At 48.2% G+C, this 15383-nt stretch overlaps 1 protein-coding gene across 2 annotated transcripts in view; it reads right to left on the bottom strand.

Moving 5' to 3' along the window:
* Nucleotides 1-13627, bottom strand: part of PRKCE (protein kinase C epsilon) — a 501273-nt gene extending 487646 nt beyond the window's left edge. For both annotated transcript variants that reach the window (XM_043603304.1, XM_043603305.1), the window contains exon 1: nucleotides 12457-13627. In XM_043603304.1, coding sequence (XP_043459239.1) covers nucleotides 12457-12804 — 348 coding nt within the window. In that variant the 5' untranslated portion in view covers nucleotides 12805-13627. The remainder of the gene's footprint in view (nucleotides 1-12456) is intronic.
* Nucleotides 13628-15383: the final 1756 nt, after the last annotated feature.

Genomic DNA, 15383 nt, shown 5'->3' with positions numbered 1-15383 from the left:
CTTCAGTGGGACAAAGAGATGATGAACATATCCTTTTCCTGGGCATGTTTTGTTACTGGGGTCGGGGGACACAGGTCCAGCTTTAGCAAATAAAAAGGCAGGATGCCCAGTTAAACCTGAATTCTGCACAAGAGATACTTTGGTAGTGTATGTCCCATGCAATATTTAGGACATACTTATAGCAGAAAAGTATTTGTTGTTTATCTGAAGTTCAAATCGAACTGGGCATCATGTATTTCATTTCATCTCGCAACTCTGGGTTCTGGGCACCTAACAGAAATAGGACAGATTCCTGGAAGAGCAAAGGATACAGATAAAGGAGACTGGGTGCCAAAAACAAACTTTTCAAATCAATTTCAATATATGAAGGTCTACAAAAGCATACCACTGCTCATCAATAGGACTCAGAGTTAATGCTGACAGGCCCAAAAACCTTCACCTACCTGTCCCTCATTCAATCCTGCCCACAGCCCTACAACCCAAGAAGGGTGACTATTGCTAACCCTTTTCATAAACAAGGAAACAAAAGTTTGAGGAGGTCAAGTGAATTTTCACAAAGTCACAAAGCTATAAAACAGAAGACCCAGATCCCTACTCTTGGGTGAATTCCAAAGAAGGTTTTAAAGGAAGAAAAGGATTCATGTGGTTGAAGGCAAGAAGAAAAGACAGTTTGCAAGAACTGATCCTTCATGGTCATATGAGCTCTCTGTTACGTTTAGTCTCATTACTTCAGTATCAATTATCTAAAATGAAATCTGAGCTTAAAAACCAAGTGTCCTAACAGAAAATTAACGAAGGAATTATGATTCCTTACAAGCCTCCCATAATCTTTTCAAAAGGCTGGCTACCCTTCAACTCATGTTTACCTTAGCAATTCTGATGTCCTGGTCAAAAGCAAAGTCCTGGTCTCTCAGTGCGGTACCTTTGTGCACTACCGACATTCAGGCCAGAACACAGCAACCCGTGTGCATTCCGTTAGAGGCTGGGCTTACTGAAGAGACACATGGTAGGAAAATGCAGTCAGGTGCTTTGGCCCAGAGAAATGGGATGTACACCTGGGCCACAGCAAACAGACGGTAAGAAATCCTCAAACCTCAGTCACCCCATTAGGCTCACGAGTTAATGCAGGTGATGTTCAGGTTAAAATGAAACACTGAATCTACTTTTTAAAAATTCCAGGGGTGCCTGGGTGGTTCTGTTGGTTAAGTATCTGACTTCGGCTCAGGTCGTGATCTCACAGTTCGTGAGTTCGAACCCTGCCTGCTTCGGATTCTGTGTCTCCCTCTCTCTCTGCCCCTCCCCCACTCACACTCTGTCTCTCTGTCTTAAAAATAAACATTTTTATAATTTTTTAAAAAATTCCAGAGGGCGCAATGCATCAGGTAGGTCAGGACCAAAGCCAGCCCCAAGACAGGTAACCCATGTTCCCTGAACCTCCCACCCCAGGGGCTGCCTATGAAGCACCAAGTTCTAGTTCTGCACACCTGGAATCTGGCAAATGCTGAATTCCTGTTGCCAGCTTATTTCAGAGAGGGAGGGAAGTAGGGAATGGAACAAAACTCCTCATTTGGCCATTACTGAATGAAATCTTCAGACAAAAGCACAGTTTGACCTGTATCAAATAAAAAGTATTAAATGCAGACAATTACCAATAATTAATTACCATTTATTGAGACCTTGCTGGAAGCTGGGCACTTTTTCATGTTTCATCTGTCATTATAATAACTCTACAAGGTAGCTATGATTCCCATTTTACAGATGAGGGGACTGGTAGATAGGTTAAATAATTTTCCTAGTATCATGCAGCCACAATTGAGAAAACTGGAATCTGACCCGGGACTGACTCCAAAGCCCACGTGACTGTTCAAGATCCATGAATTTAGATTAAGTCACCACTCAATGACATGAAGGATGTCACCCTACAAAGCTCTTCTTCATCTCTATTGGGCCTATTAAGAAATAAACAAAGAAAATCAGCTGGAAATATAGCATGGGAGATTGGGGTTAACCCTTAGGATAGATTCCCTTGATCATCAAGAGTTCAACATATCATCGTAGTGATGCTGTTCAACACCTTGCTCTGAGCAAAATCCCTAGAATGTAAAAAGTGTTTATTATTTATTTGTTGAATGGCTGGCCAGCTAGCTGGATAAACAGATGAATGCATGAATATCCATTCTGTCCATTGTTCCCTTTCTTTGGATAGCTTATCATTTTGTTTTTTGTGTGTGCTTTGTTAATGAAGCAATTATTTTTGGATTGCATCCCTCCTTTGACCTCACTGGTTTCCTAACTGCCCTCATCACCCAAAATGCTAAAAAACAGCTTGCCCAACATTTTGTATGCTCTTCCTCCCATTTAGAGGGGCTCCCTTCCCGACCCAGATTCCATTTTTGACAAGGCCTGGCTCAAAATCTTATGAAGAAGCCTTTGCCAACTAGTAGAACCCACATTAATCTCCTCTCCTGTGATGTCCCACAGGGTCTTCAACTTCACTGTTTCATAAAAGGGTGTTAATCCCGAATCCCCAAAGGGCCCACTTGAGAAAGGTCCATTTCTTCCTTTATCTAATTATAATGTTTTGCAAAGTATGTCCACAAAACACTAGTTCTATGATGCTAATATTTTTTTCACAAATAAGGGCATTCTATGATGGATAAGTTTGACATATATGTAGCTACACACAGAGGGATACAAGTCCCTTTCCTACAGGCCATCTTGGCGCCTTAAATATACTAATGCGCATTTGACTCTGCAAAATTTCCCAACCTCTTTGATCACAGCAATCTGAAATTATTAGAAGGCTCCTACTCTTTGAAAGATACCCTGGCAAACACTGGTCAATTACATGTCCCATCCTCGGTGGCTGACTGATGATTCTCTCAGCCGCCCAAAATGGTTTACTCATCCATTCCAAAAGGTAGGGAGATGGAGTCATAAGCCCTGCATTCCAAAAATTCTGCTTGCTTGTTTGCTTTTGGAATATCTTTGGAGTGGCTCAGTCATATAGACGGAGGGCTCCATTTAAAAAATAAATATATTTTTGTGGGCCTTGAACAGTACGTAAAGAAGCAAGCTATCAAAAATGACTTTGTGATTTTGATCACAGTAATAAAGATAAGGAGGGAAAAAAAGCAGAGGCTGGCAGTTTTTCAGAGATATAAGACTTGGCTTCATGGAGAACAATAAAGATAAAATATCATCAAGTGCTAGGCTGAGCAAAGTCAAGGCCCAAAATGCAGAGAGCCAAGTACGGATCACTGTTAACAGAGGCCTTACCCAAGGGTATCTAGATCTATACTAACGCCTGCCTTCACAGGTGTGGAATCTAAGGTCAAACCCCATTGATTAATAGAAATCACCTGACTCCTAGTCAATAAATTTCTCAGGGAGTTGGGGGAAAGTATTAGTGAACCCAGCCCTGAGGAGGTGAAGCCTAGGGTGTCCCCAGGCTCAGAAAACCCTGGGATGGGCTCTCCTTCTTAATTATAATTTTATTCACCAAAAGATCTGTGTTACTCATAGATTAATATTGTGTCTCCTACCAGACTACATGCTCCATGAGAACAGCTCCTGGCATGGCACCTGGCATATAAAGTATTCAGTAAATATTTGCTAAATGGATGAAAGGATGGCTGGAGCAATGAATGAACATACCACTTTGTCCACTGGTTAGAATCTTTTGCGGGTTCTGCCATCTTTCTTTCCAGCACTGTACTGGATGGTGAACTTCTAAAGTTTCTTTTTTGTTTGTTTATTTATTTTATTTTATTTAAAAAAAATTTTTTTTTCAACGTTTATTTATTTTTGGGACAGAGAGAGACAGAGCATGAACGGGGGAGGGGCAGAGAGAGAGGGAGACACAGAATCGGAAGCAGGCTCCAGGCTCCGAGCCATCAACCCAGAGCCCAACGCGGGGCTCGAACTCACTGACCGCGAGATCGTGACCTGGCTGAAGTCGGACGCTTAACCGACTGCACCACCCAGGCGCCCCTGTTTATTTATTTTTGAGACAGAGAGACAGCATGAACGGGGGAGGGTCAGAGAGAGAGGGAGACACAGAATCTGAAACAGGCTCCAGGCTCTGAGCTGTCAGCACAGAGCCTGACGCGGGGCTCGAACTCATGAATCACGAGATCATGACCTGAGCCGAATTCGGACGCTTAACCGACTGCGCCACCCAGGCACTCCATGGATGGTGAACTTCTAAGAAGAGCAGAATCTAAGTTAGTCTGATGAAAGAGTGCTGCCAGATGAGTGACTAGCTACCTGTACTCCCTGAGTGGCTCATACTCTGCTTGGTGAACCACTGGGAGGAAGACACTTCTACTCACAAGATGCTTGTATTTGGCTAGGGTAAGACTACTGGCATCAAGAGATAGTACAGTCTGAAAAAAAAATCTACTCAAGAAGGACATAAGCAAAATCAAAGTCTATGTTTTTCCTCGATAATTAATTACTGATCTGCCCACCATGATTTTCCTAAACCCTTCTTGAACCTGATTGTATCTTTAATCTGATCTACCCCTTGGAGTCATTAGCTCAACGAGTTTATGCCTTGCTGGCAAATAAAGGTGACTTTTTCACTGGCTTAAAAAACTACCTCTCTGAGACTTCAAGGTGAAGTAGAGGGGACCGGGAGGGGTAGGGCAGGAGAGGTTCTCATTTCTGTGCTTGGATTCGTTAACAGATTGTGCTTTCCCCCTTCCTCCCAGGCATGATATCATGGGGCTCAATCATATTCCCTCTGGAGTCTCCATTCTGTTTAGTGGCCAGTAAGCTGCAGTGACAACAGTACGTTCCTGTCCCCTCTGCAATCCCAGCACAGTACAGACTTTTGGCCACTTCACATGGTTTCTGCCAGAGAACTGGATTTCAAACAGGTGCAGCCCTGCTGATTAGCATTATAATAGATTGTAATTACTTAACCAGCCCATATATACCCGGAGGAACTTGGAGAGAAATATAATGTTTTGCCAAGTGTAGCTTTTATTTATGTAAAATACTGCAGGCCTGCTCTGGAGTTCTTTTAGTCTAAGTGAAATCCTGGAAGCTTTGTCTGCATATGCTTCAATGAGTTCCGGCACTGGAGTTCAGGCACTGGAATTTAAAATTTCATTTCTTGTTGTTGTCAATTACAAAAGGTTTTGTATCTAAGGCCCTTAGGAGAATTTAAACTTGATTTTAAACTCCGCAAAGGGAGGACAAGTGGGCCTTTTTCTTCTCCCCTTCCCACAGCACCTTGCACAGGCCCTGACACCCAGAGTGTTTATAACTCCTCTCAAAGGGGTCCCTGGGTGGCTCAGTCAGGTGAGCCTCCAACTCTTGATTTTGGCTCAGGCCATGATCTCATGATCATGGGACGGAGACCCACACCAGGCTCTGCACTGAGCCTGCTGCCTGCTTGAGATTCTCTCCCTCCCCCCTCCCTCTGTCCCTCCACTTTCCACTTGTGTGGAAATAATATGGCTTTCTTCCATAAGAACAGCTTCAAGGATCCCACAGATTTTTTTATGAGATATCCTTTCCTTCTGTCTTCTCCTCACTTCTTTCAACTGTACACAAAGACTGTTTAAAGGAATTCCTTCAACCGTTTACCACACTGGTCTTCCCAGCTAGATTTCACCCTCCTTGATATCATAGACAACTTTTGTCTTACCAAGTCCCCAACTTGCTAAGGGAATACACACTTGTTTAATTAAATTCATTCACTCATTCAACAGGGGACCAGGAACTGTCTGGGATACCAAGGGTAGAGCAGTGAACAAACACCAGTGCATTTATAGAACTTCTGTTCTGGTGTTAGAGACAGACAATTAAGAAAAACATATAAGATAGAGATAAGACCCAAAGAGTAAAACCAAAGCAAGAAAGGAGTATGTAAAAAAACATCAAGGAGAAGGGTGAAATTTTAAATAGGGTTACCAGAAAAGGCCTTACTGAGAATGTGATATTTGAGTAAAGGCTTGATCCATGAGGATATCTGGGAAAGGAACATTCCAGAAAGATGGAACAGCCAGTGCAAAGACTGAGGTAGGAACATGGTGAATATGTTTAAGGGGGTCGAGTGGGTCAACATGGCTGGGAAAGGAATGATGGAAAAAAGTAGCAAGCAATATAGGGTCAGAGAGGTCATAACGGGAGGCTGACCGTGTTGGCCTTGTAGGTTATAAGGACGTGGGTTTCTACCAAGAGGTCTGTGAACTGAGCGGCATGAGCTGGTGAAGTTGTGTCAGAGGGGAAACAGTTAGGATGCTGTAGAAATAATCCAGGTATGAGATGATAAGGTCTAGGGCCAGAGTGATGTCAGCAGAGGTAAACAAAGATGACCATATTTGGGATATATTTTGAAGGCAGAGAAAACAAATGCTGCTGTGCGCCTGGATATGGGGGCATCAGAATGCCAGGCATCAAGAACGGCTTCTCAGGGATTCTGGCCCAGGCAACTGAAAGGATGCAGTTGCCATTTCTTGAGATGGGGAAGCCTGTAAGAGGCTTAGATTGGGGAGGGGGGAATCAGATATACAGTTTTTGACATAATAGAGTTTGAGATGTCCTTGCACAATCAAATGATAATGACCAGAAGGCAATCACATATATGAGTTCTGAAGCTATAGTTACATGGGCTGGAATTAGGAATTTGGAGTCAACAGCATTGAGAATGTATGTAAATCCATGAAACTAGATGAAATTGATGCAGTAAAACCAAAACAGCAGCTCCCAAATATCCTTATTTTCAATTGGTCAGATGCTTCAATAAATAATTAACCTTTGACTACAGTGGCCACACAATTCCTAGACTTTTCAAAACAATCTCATTTCAAGTGATTCTAATATTTTCAAAAAGGCAATTGTTAAGCGTAATTAAATTAACTTTATTTTTAGACTATGTGAGACTTTTCATATAAATACATTCACAAATCAAAGAGAGAAATATCACTGGACCATATGTTCTGATTTAAGATTCTAAAACTATGAATATACACATATAACTCTTCAACTATTAATAAAATTGTTAGAATGTACTGTAGCCTGGCCCTTTGCTAAGAACTTTACATAGATTCTCTTATTTCTCATAAAAACCCCCAAGAGGTTGTCAAACTTTATAAGAACTATTATAGTCCCATTTTACAGATGAAGAAACAGACATAAAGAGCCTAAGTCACATGCCTCAAGAATGACAGATGCAACCTGGGGCACCTGGGTGGCTCAGTTGGTTAAGTGTCAGGTCAGGTCATGATCTCATGGTTCATGGGTTCAAGCCCCTCATCGGGCTCTGTGCTGACAACTCAGAGCCTGGAGCCTGCTTCAGATTCTGTGTCTCCCTTTCTCTCTCTCTCTCTGCTTCTACACCACCCCACCCCCCGCCCCCGAGCGCGCGCGCGCGCGCACACACACACACACACACACACACTCTCTCTCTCTCTCTCTCTCTCAAAAATAAATAAACATTAAAAAAAAAAAAAGAATGGTAGATGTATCCCGTAGGTAGAATCCACAGATCCAAGGGAGAGGGGCCCACTGAAGAGTTAGGGAACTGAGGGTCTCAAATATTCACTAACTCAGCTGCTGGTCAAAGACAATACAGAGGAGAAATAGGGCTGACAGACAAGGTCTGACTGCCCAGAAGACCCTTTAACTGCAGGGCCCCCATGCCAAGTGGCTTTTTGCGATAGCACTGGGGCAAGAACTAACCCTTAGGGCAGTGGTTAAATAACCAATTATGTACCATAGGGAGCAGTATTTAATGAGATGTTAAGTATTATAGGAGTCAGTAGGGAGTCGAGTATGGAGAAATCCTGGAACCTAAGCTGTTGTTCGACAAATTCAAGGTGTACGTTGCATAGGTGGAAAGGGGCTTTGACCACGCCCAGTCCTTCCACACCCCCTTCTAGAACCTTCCCACCTCACTCTATCTAAATGATAATAATAGCTTTCAGGGATCTTCTAAGATTTCCCCACAAAAGTCCTGAAGGTAGAGAGATGCCTTCAGGCAGTGTATATCGAGGGGTACTCAAGCCACCCTCCCTGTGAGACAGAACAGGGCCAGTTTAACCACCAAGCCAGTCCTCAGGCTCTGCCCAGAGCATCAGCATCTGAACTAACAGGGGGTTGGCCTGGGCCTCTGCTGTTGTAACAGTCTCCCCATGGGATTCTGGGGTCAACACAAAGTAACAGTTCCTGAGCCTGACCCCTTCAGAAAGAGTGTCGGCCTATCTCACAGGGTCAGCAGGGTGGAATAATTTTGAGAAACCTTGTTAATGAGCTATTTGGGAAATATGAAACAGAAACACTAGTGTCCCATTCCTTGCCAGACGAGGCTATCCAACTGAAAAGAAACATTTTGGAGATGAAAAACCGGCTTATTTAGGTCCTGTATAATAATCAACTCTATAAAGAACCCTTTCTGGGACCAATCCCATGGTAGGCTTAGGGGACATAATACTAACTGTAGTCGCTAAACGTTCATGAGCTCTTGCTGAGGGCAGGCCTCGGTCTATCACTTTCCATGTATTAACTCCTTTCATCCCTTCAACAAATGCATTTTGTTAGAAGTAGAGACTTTTACTGTCATCCACTTTTTACAGAGGAAGAAACAGGAACACAGGTTAAATATCTCACTAAAGGTCACAAAAGCTGTTGGTGGTAGAGGCAGGATTCGAACCCAAGCAGCCTCCCTCCAGAGCTCTGCCCTTAAGCACTGGGCTGTACCACCTCTCAGAAAATGACTGTCATTATCACTGCATTAGGAGGCCTCTTCTACACCGGGGAGGAAGCCAGGGAGTGACACAAACCAAAGATGTCTTCAGAGGCAGGGGTGGTGGAACAGGGAAGGGCCGAGCTCAGAAGTACACACCAAGTGAGGTGACCGCAGAGCAAACTCCAGACTGCGAACAGGAGCAGTCAGCTGTCACGTGCTCGCTCCTTCCACCCTCTGCCATCCACCATGCTCCCACCATCTGTCCTCAATGCAAAGCAGCTCCATCCAGCATTCGCCGGGCCCCTGCTTCTAAGGAATCCCCATCCTTCTTGTTTCCACAACTATGCTTATAAATCTTGCTTGAGGAATCACAAAGGTCTACTATAAAATTTCAGGACATTTCTGTGTACAAAGTCTCGATACAAGAATTATCTGGAACCCTCCCTCCCCTGCTGTTTTATTCTCCCCCAATGTTTCTCAAAGCATGCTTTGGTCAAATTCTCTTGGACCACTTGTTACAAATGAGGATTCCCAGCACTTGTCCTAAACTACCGAATGAAAAGCTCTGAAGGTACAGATATAGGCAGACCTATATTTTTAACACCCTCCCCTAGTGATTCTAATGCACGCTCAAGTCACAGAAGCATTAATATCTCGTTCCTGGAAAACAAGCGACATCAACAGTGTTTAATGGGTTTCTGCTTTCAGTACAAGTGAGATCTTCCCATCTCTCTGTGATGAGCTTTCTCTAAAACAACTCCCTTTGTCATCACAACTGATGCATCTCTCATTATCTGGAGAATAATTATCTCAGCCTGGCTTTCAAACATTCTAGAATCCGCCTCAGTTTTCTAAACTTTCTCCTACTCCAGTGTATCCAAATTGTGGCTCCCCGTATAACTAACGATGTGAAGAGGTACCTGACATGAACTTCCTTCCTTTTTATTTTAGAAGCCATGTGTTTATGTTCATGTGAACGAAGAAAAATTGCAACCGCAATATTCCAACCTGTGATACTGGGGCTAAAGTGAGACATAAGGGAATCAGGGTTTAAAGATTTAAAAAAAAATTTTTTTTAACATTTATTTATTTTTGAGACAGAGAGAGACAGAGCATGAACGGGGGGAGGGCCAGAGAGAGAGGGAGACACAGAATCTGAAGCAGGCTCCAGGCTCTGAGCTGTCAGCACAGAGCCTGACGCGGGGCTCGAACTCACGGACCATGAGATCGTGACCTGAGCGAAGTCGGACGCTCAACCGACTGAGCCACCCAGGCGCCCCTAAAGGTTTTAAATAAATAATAGCACAGGTGGTATGAAGAGAAAAGTCTTAAATGGGGGAGATTTTATCCTGCCTGACCCTGGCTGACAGGCACCCTCAGTTTGGGCCATGCCTGTCTGTTCCCCAACCTTGACCACAGGTGTTCTCAACCTTTATTCCAGCAGTGTCTGTGCCCATGGAATGATGTCTCCTATTGTGAATACCTCTTTAAATGCTACCCACCACCTCATGCCCAATTCATGCCTCCTTCTGACCTTTTCGTAACTCAAGTTTTGGTGTTTTTTTGTTTGCTTTCTTTTATCTGTCCAATACCTGTTGTACCTAATTCATATTTGCTACGAGACAAAAGAGATACGATTTTGAAAGCACTTTAAATTATTGTGTACCATGAAAACATCAGGGACACGGCACAAGAATCTGCAGGGAGAATACACTGCAAGGACCAGGGGGCTCAGTTCTCCCCAGACAAGCCATGGGCAATAGATGTAGTGGGCCCTGTGCTTGTCATGTGACCTTGGGTACCCACTGGGCTTCTCTGAGACTCAATGTCCTTGTCTCTAAAACCTGCATCTGCACTAGCTGATCTGGTCCAGGGCCAAGTCCAACATGAATTTGCGAACCTTAGAGAATAATAACCAGACAAGGCTAGTGCTCACTGGATGCTTCACGGCAAATGCTCCAACGTGGGGACGGTGCCCTGATGAACCTAGGGCTGGTGCAGGCTCCGGCAAAGCATCACCAGAGACACTCGGGCACCTCTCCCTCCAACGAGATGTGTTCTGTGGCTAAAGCAGCCCCACTGTTCATCCCACCTGCTCTCTGCCTCACTCTCCACCTCCCTCATCGGCATAGACAGCAAAGACCCTATGGATGGCTTCACTGCCATACTCATGTTTTTCCCATCCTCTTCCTGTTCTAAGACAACAAATTCAAAACCACAAGTTCTTGGTGTGAAGGTCTGGTCCTGAAATTAGCTATCCCTGCAGCTCCCCCTCAGACATGCACTACTTTCCTGAGTCAAAGAGCCCACGTGTGGAAAGGAAATGGGGAGTGGGTGGGAAGTCTGATGGTGGGAGGCAGGCAGAAGGAAGGGGCATTGCTGAAACGGCACAGAATGGGATGGCAATGTGTTCTTTGGGACTCCACAAAGGTCTGCCTGCTTCCCAAAGTGTAAGCCGCAAATCTCCCAGGGTGGTACTTGGTATGGTTTGTTGGAGCTTCCCTGTAAGCCCCGTAACCATGGTTTCAGGCAGACTACATCACAGCGTGAGCATAAAGAGAAGAGGCTTTTTTCCTATTTTCCTCTAAAAACTCCATCTCCTTTTTAAAAATATGTAAGGTGATACGCCAAGGTGGTCTGTATGTAACCTCTGACCCTAGGAAAATCACCAAGTGGTCTGCTTTTGATAATTAGAAGGGGATTCCTCTATATTTCTCCATGAGGATCCAGATATTTCTTTTGGTATAGACCAAAGAACCCTGAAAACATATGCACCCAGAGCCACACCTGCTCTCGGTGGAAACATGTAGCATATCGGAAAACACCAAAATCCATTTCCTAATTTAATACCTTCCTTCCAAAAAGGGCAAAGGCAAGGTTTGTTTCCCTGCTTCTGTGGGGGCCACGGTTGAATGCATTTGGCTTATAGTACCTGGACAGGGGAGGCCTATTTCCAAGTCCCTAATATTCTGACAATGTAATCAATCAACTCAATGTCAGACTTAGAAACAGTATCACACTGCACAGTTACCTTGAAAAATCAAAACAGGGAAATAATATAACTTTAAGTGGGCTTCAAAGCACTGACTTCCAATTTCTCACAAGCAGAATCATTTTAAAACTACAACACTCATTCTGGATGAATGGGCGATGCACCGGGCAAAACAAGCTGGTCTTACGTTGCTGGGACCCTGGAGGAGACATCCTAGAGGAGAACACATTTTTCTCCCTGTATGTCAGAAGATGAGCTAACCACCATGCAACAGAACAGAAACAAGCTAGCTTCCTCCCGGAGGAATAAATAAAGCAGCTCCTCACTGGGCTACACAGGACAAAGCCAGGACGTGCGAGAAGCCTTCAGTCTAAGGCTCCACGTGCCTCTCCAGGGACGGAGGAACCCACCCACACACAATCACACACAGCCAGCCCACCACGCGCCTGCGGAAGGCGCCGGGTTCTCTGCCAACCTTCAGCACCAGCGGCTGGGGGCTCCCCCAGCTTGCGAGCGCCCTGTAGCACCCGTTGTCTGGAGGGGACACAGGGCCTGACCCTCTTGCCAAGTCTTCTCTTCCTTGCCCCAGCACCTACTTCTCCCCACCTACGAAATGAAGTATGCTTCCCCAAGGCAACTGAGACACATACACACACACCCCAGATGGCAATAATTCTCGGCGCCCCATGACCAACGCCAAGGCCGCGAGTGCTTCCCCGGGACCCCACAGCTGGGCTCCTGGACCCGGAGGCGCCCGACTCACCCAGTCCTCGAAGTGCCGGCTCCCGTTCTGCAGCAGCTCCTCAAACTGGATGGTGCAGTTGGCCACGAAGTCGTCGTAGCCGATGGGGGCATCGTGGAAGACGGCCAGCTCGATCTTGCGCCCATTGCACACATCGGTGACGAACTCGTCGTGCCAGGCCGGGCTATTGGTCTTCTGCTTGGTGGCCGTTTGGCCGATGCGCGAGTCGTCCACGTTGAGGGCGATGTAGGGGTCGAGAAGGAAAGTCTGCGGCCGGGGTCCCACCGCATGGCGCAGCGACCAGGCTGTGGGCTTCAAGCTCACTGCCTCGCAGATTTTGATCTTAAGAAGGCCATTGAACACTACCATGGTCGGGGCGGGGAGTGGGGGCCGGGTCACTCCGTCCGCCCCGAGGGCAGGAATGAAGAACCGACGCCCCGGCGCTCTGAGCCACGGGGACTCCTGGGTCCCCTCTCACCCCACCCCACACTCTCCCTACACCTTGTAGCGTTGCGCCCTAGCGCGGGCGATTCTCGGCGAGTGCATGTATTTCCTCGCCGGGCTCCTAACGGAAAACAGGGAGGGGGGGAGAGCTGGGGGACGTTCGCGTTTGGAGCAAGTCTCTCCCCCCCTACCACCAGCAGCACCCCCAGAAGAGGAGACGAGCTGTCGGCTTCGCTGCAAGCCGCGGGGGCTGTGTCGCCGCCTCGCTGGCTCTCCGGGTCCGGGCTGCGGGGACGCGGGCGCCGCGCCCGGCGCTTACCTACCTTTCCGAAACATAATCCCCGGGAAATTTCGACTCCGGGAGGGGGAGGGGGAGGTGGGACGGGGCGGGGACAAGAACCGGGGGCGCAGATTTCAACCCGGATCCTCTTCGCACACCCAGCGCCTGCCTCTGACCGCGCGGGGCGGGGGATGGATCGAGGGATGTTCAGTCTATCCGGAGGGATGCATGTCGAGAGGAAATGGTCCTCCTCGGAGCCAAAATTTTAAAAATCCACAAGCAGCACAGCCCGCCTGGCCGCCTCCTCTTGGGCGAAGCCGCGCGGCGCGGCAGTCGGCGATCGGGAGGCGCCAGGAGCCCGGAATCTCACATCCGCGCGGGCTGGGGAGTCGGGGTGGCCGCCGCTCGGGCTCGGGGCGCAGGCCGGCACCGGGCGGTGCGCAGCGCGGCGGCGGCGGGGCCGGGACTGCGACTCGGCGCGGCCCCACCTCCCGGGCGCCGGCGCCCGCCGGCCGCGCTCCCCGCGTCCCCACTCTCGGCTGCCGCTCGCTCGCCGCCCGCCCGCTCTCCCCCTCGGTCTCTTCTCCCTCCGTCGGTGTGCGAGCGAGTCTCCCTCCCTCTAATGCAGGAAATGCGCAAAAGACGTCAGTGTGTGTGTGTGTGTGTGTGTGTGTGTGTGTGTGCGCGCGCGTGTGTGTGTGTGTGTATGTGTGTGTGTGTGTATGTGTGTGCACGCGCGCGCGCGCTCCTGTGTTTGGGGAAATAGAAAGTTTTGCCTGTTGGGGGAGCAATACGGGAAAAGTGAGCTGAGGAGAGGAACGACGCAGAGAGGGCGAGCCTGCCGGGTCGCGGCGGCGGGCGGGGGAGCCGAGCAGGGGACCCGCGCGGGACCCCGGGGAGTGGCGGCGTTGCGGACGGCGGTGCGGACGCCTCGGGCCGTGGACACCTCGTCTCTGGTCTCCACCGGGAGATCAGCGGACCGCGCGTTTCCCCGGGGCTCCACGGCCAACACGGTCTCGTAGAGCCGGGGGGGGGTGGGGTGGGGGAATGGTGGGGGTCGCACTGCGGGAGGAGAGTCGGGACCCTCCCCCAGTCCCACCCCACTCGGGCCGAGGCGGGCGAGAGCAGCGGGCGGAGTATTGGCCCGTCTGTCTGTCATTCTGTCCAGAGAGTCCCTGCTCCACCGCGGTGGGGGAGGGGAGAAGGGAGGGGCGTGCAAAGCTTGGTGCGAGTTTTTTAAACATTCATTCTCTCTTCCCTTGCTTTGGGGGCATTTCCCCCCTTTGGGATCTCTCCTGGACTTTTCGGGGCGCGAGAACTTGTTGACAACTGAAAGCTCAGTAGAGCCCCGGCTCTATTTGTGTTTGTTTATATTTTACAAAGTGACTTCATATTTACTCCGGGCCTTGTCTGTGCCCTTTTGGGGGGCATGGCTCTGATCAGCGCGCTGACAGCGGCCGTCGAGCTGCGGCAAAACGGGGCGCGCCCTCCGGGGGGCGAGTGCCTGTGTCCGCGCTAATTTCCTCCGTAACCTTTAAACTCTCGCTGGAAGCCGCGGCGGCGGCTGATCACGTGAGGCGAGCCTTGGGCTGCTAGGGAAGAATTTCCTCCGCGGGGAGCCGGGGACCGGGTAGGCGGCCCGGCGAGGGACTGCCCCGCGCCGGGGGACGCGAACCTGAGGGGGCGGGGCGAGAGCGCAGAGGCCCTGGGCGCGGCCCCGGCTGCTACAGCCCAAGGACTAGGCTGGGAAGAGGTCATCTACGCTACCTGCGAGCAGGAGGTTGTGCACACGGAAAAAGAGAACCTCGGCGCTCCCGCCACCTGGTGCCGATCCAAGTCAGGGACTTTGTAGGCATCGCGATAAACTGAGTTTTTATCTCGCGGATTTGGTTAGTGTGGACCAAAATTTTAAAACCACCCCTCGATTGCATTTTCTCAGGAGAAAAAGGTTATCATGGTCTGTAGCTTAAAGGCTTAAAAAGGATTAAAGGTGAGGAAGGAGGCAGTCCCCTGAAACAACTGGATACCAAGGGCAGCAACACAGGACGCAAGAATGATCAGAAAGTCCCAAGGTGATCTCCTAAGGCCTGAAATCGCTGCTCTGCCTGATCTTACAATTTCTCCCAGCACGCCCTGATGAATAGGGCAGCTGGGTAGAGAGTGCTAAAATGCAGTCTTAGGGACTATTGAGATCTTGAGCATGTAAAAAGTCAGGATATAAAAG

Source organism: Prionailurus bengalensis, chromosome A3 (genome assembly GCF_016509475.1).
Source record: "Prionailurus bengalensis isolate Pbe53 chromosome A3, Fcat_Pben_1.1_paternal_pri, whole genome shotgun sequence".
Classification (NCBI taxonomy): Eukaryota; Metazoa; Chordata; class Mammalia; order Carnivora; family Felidae; genus Prionailurus; species Prionailurus bengalensis.
Note: the sequence above shows the minus strand (reverse complement) of the source record. Positions and strands in the feature narration are given on the sequence as shown.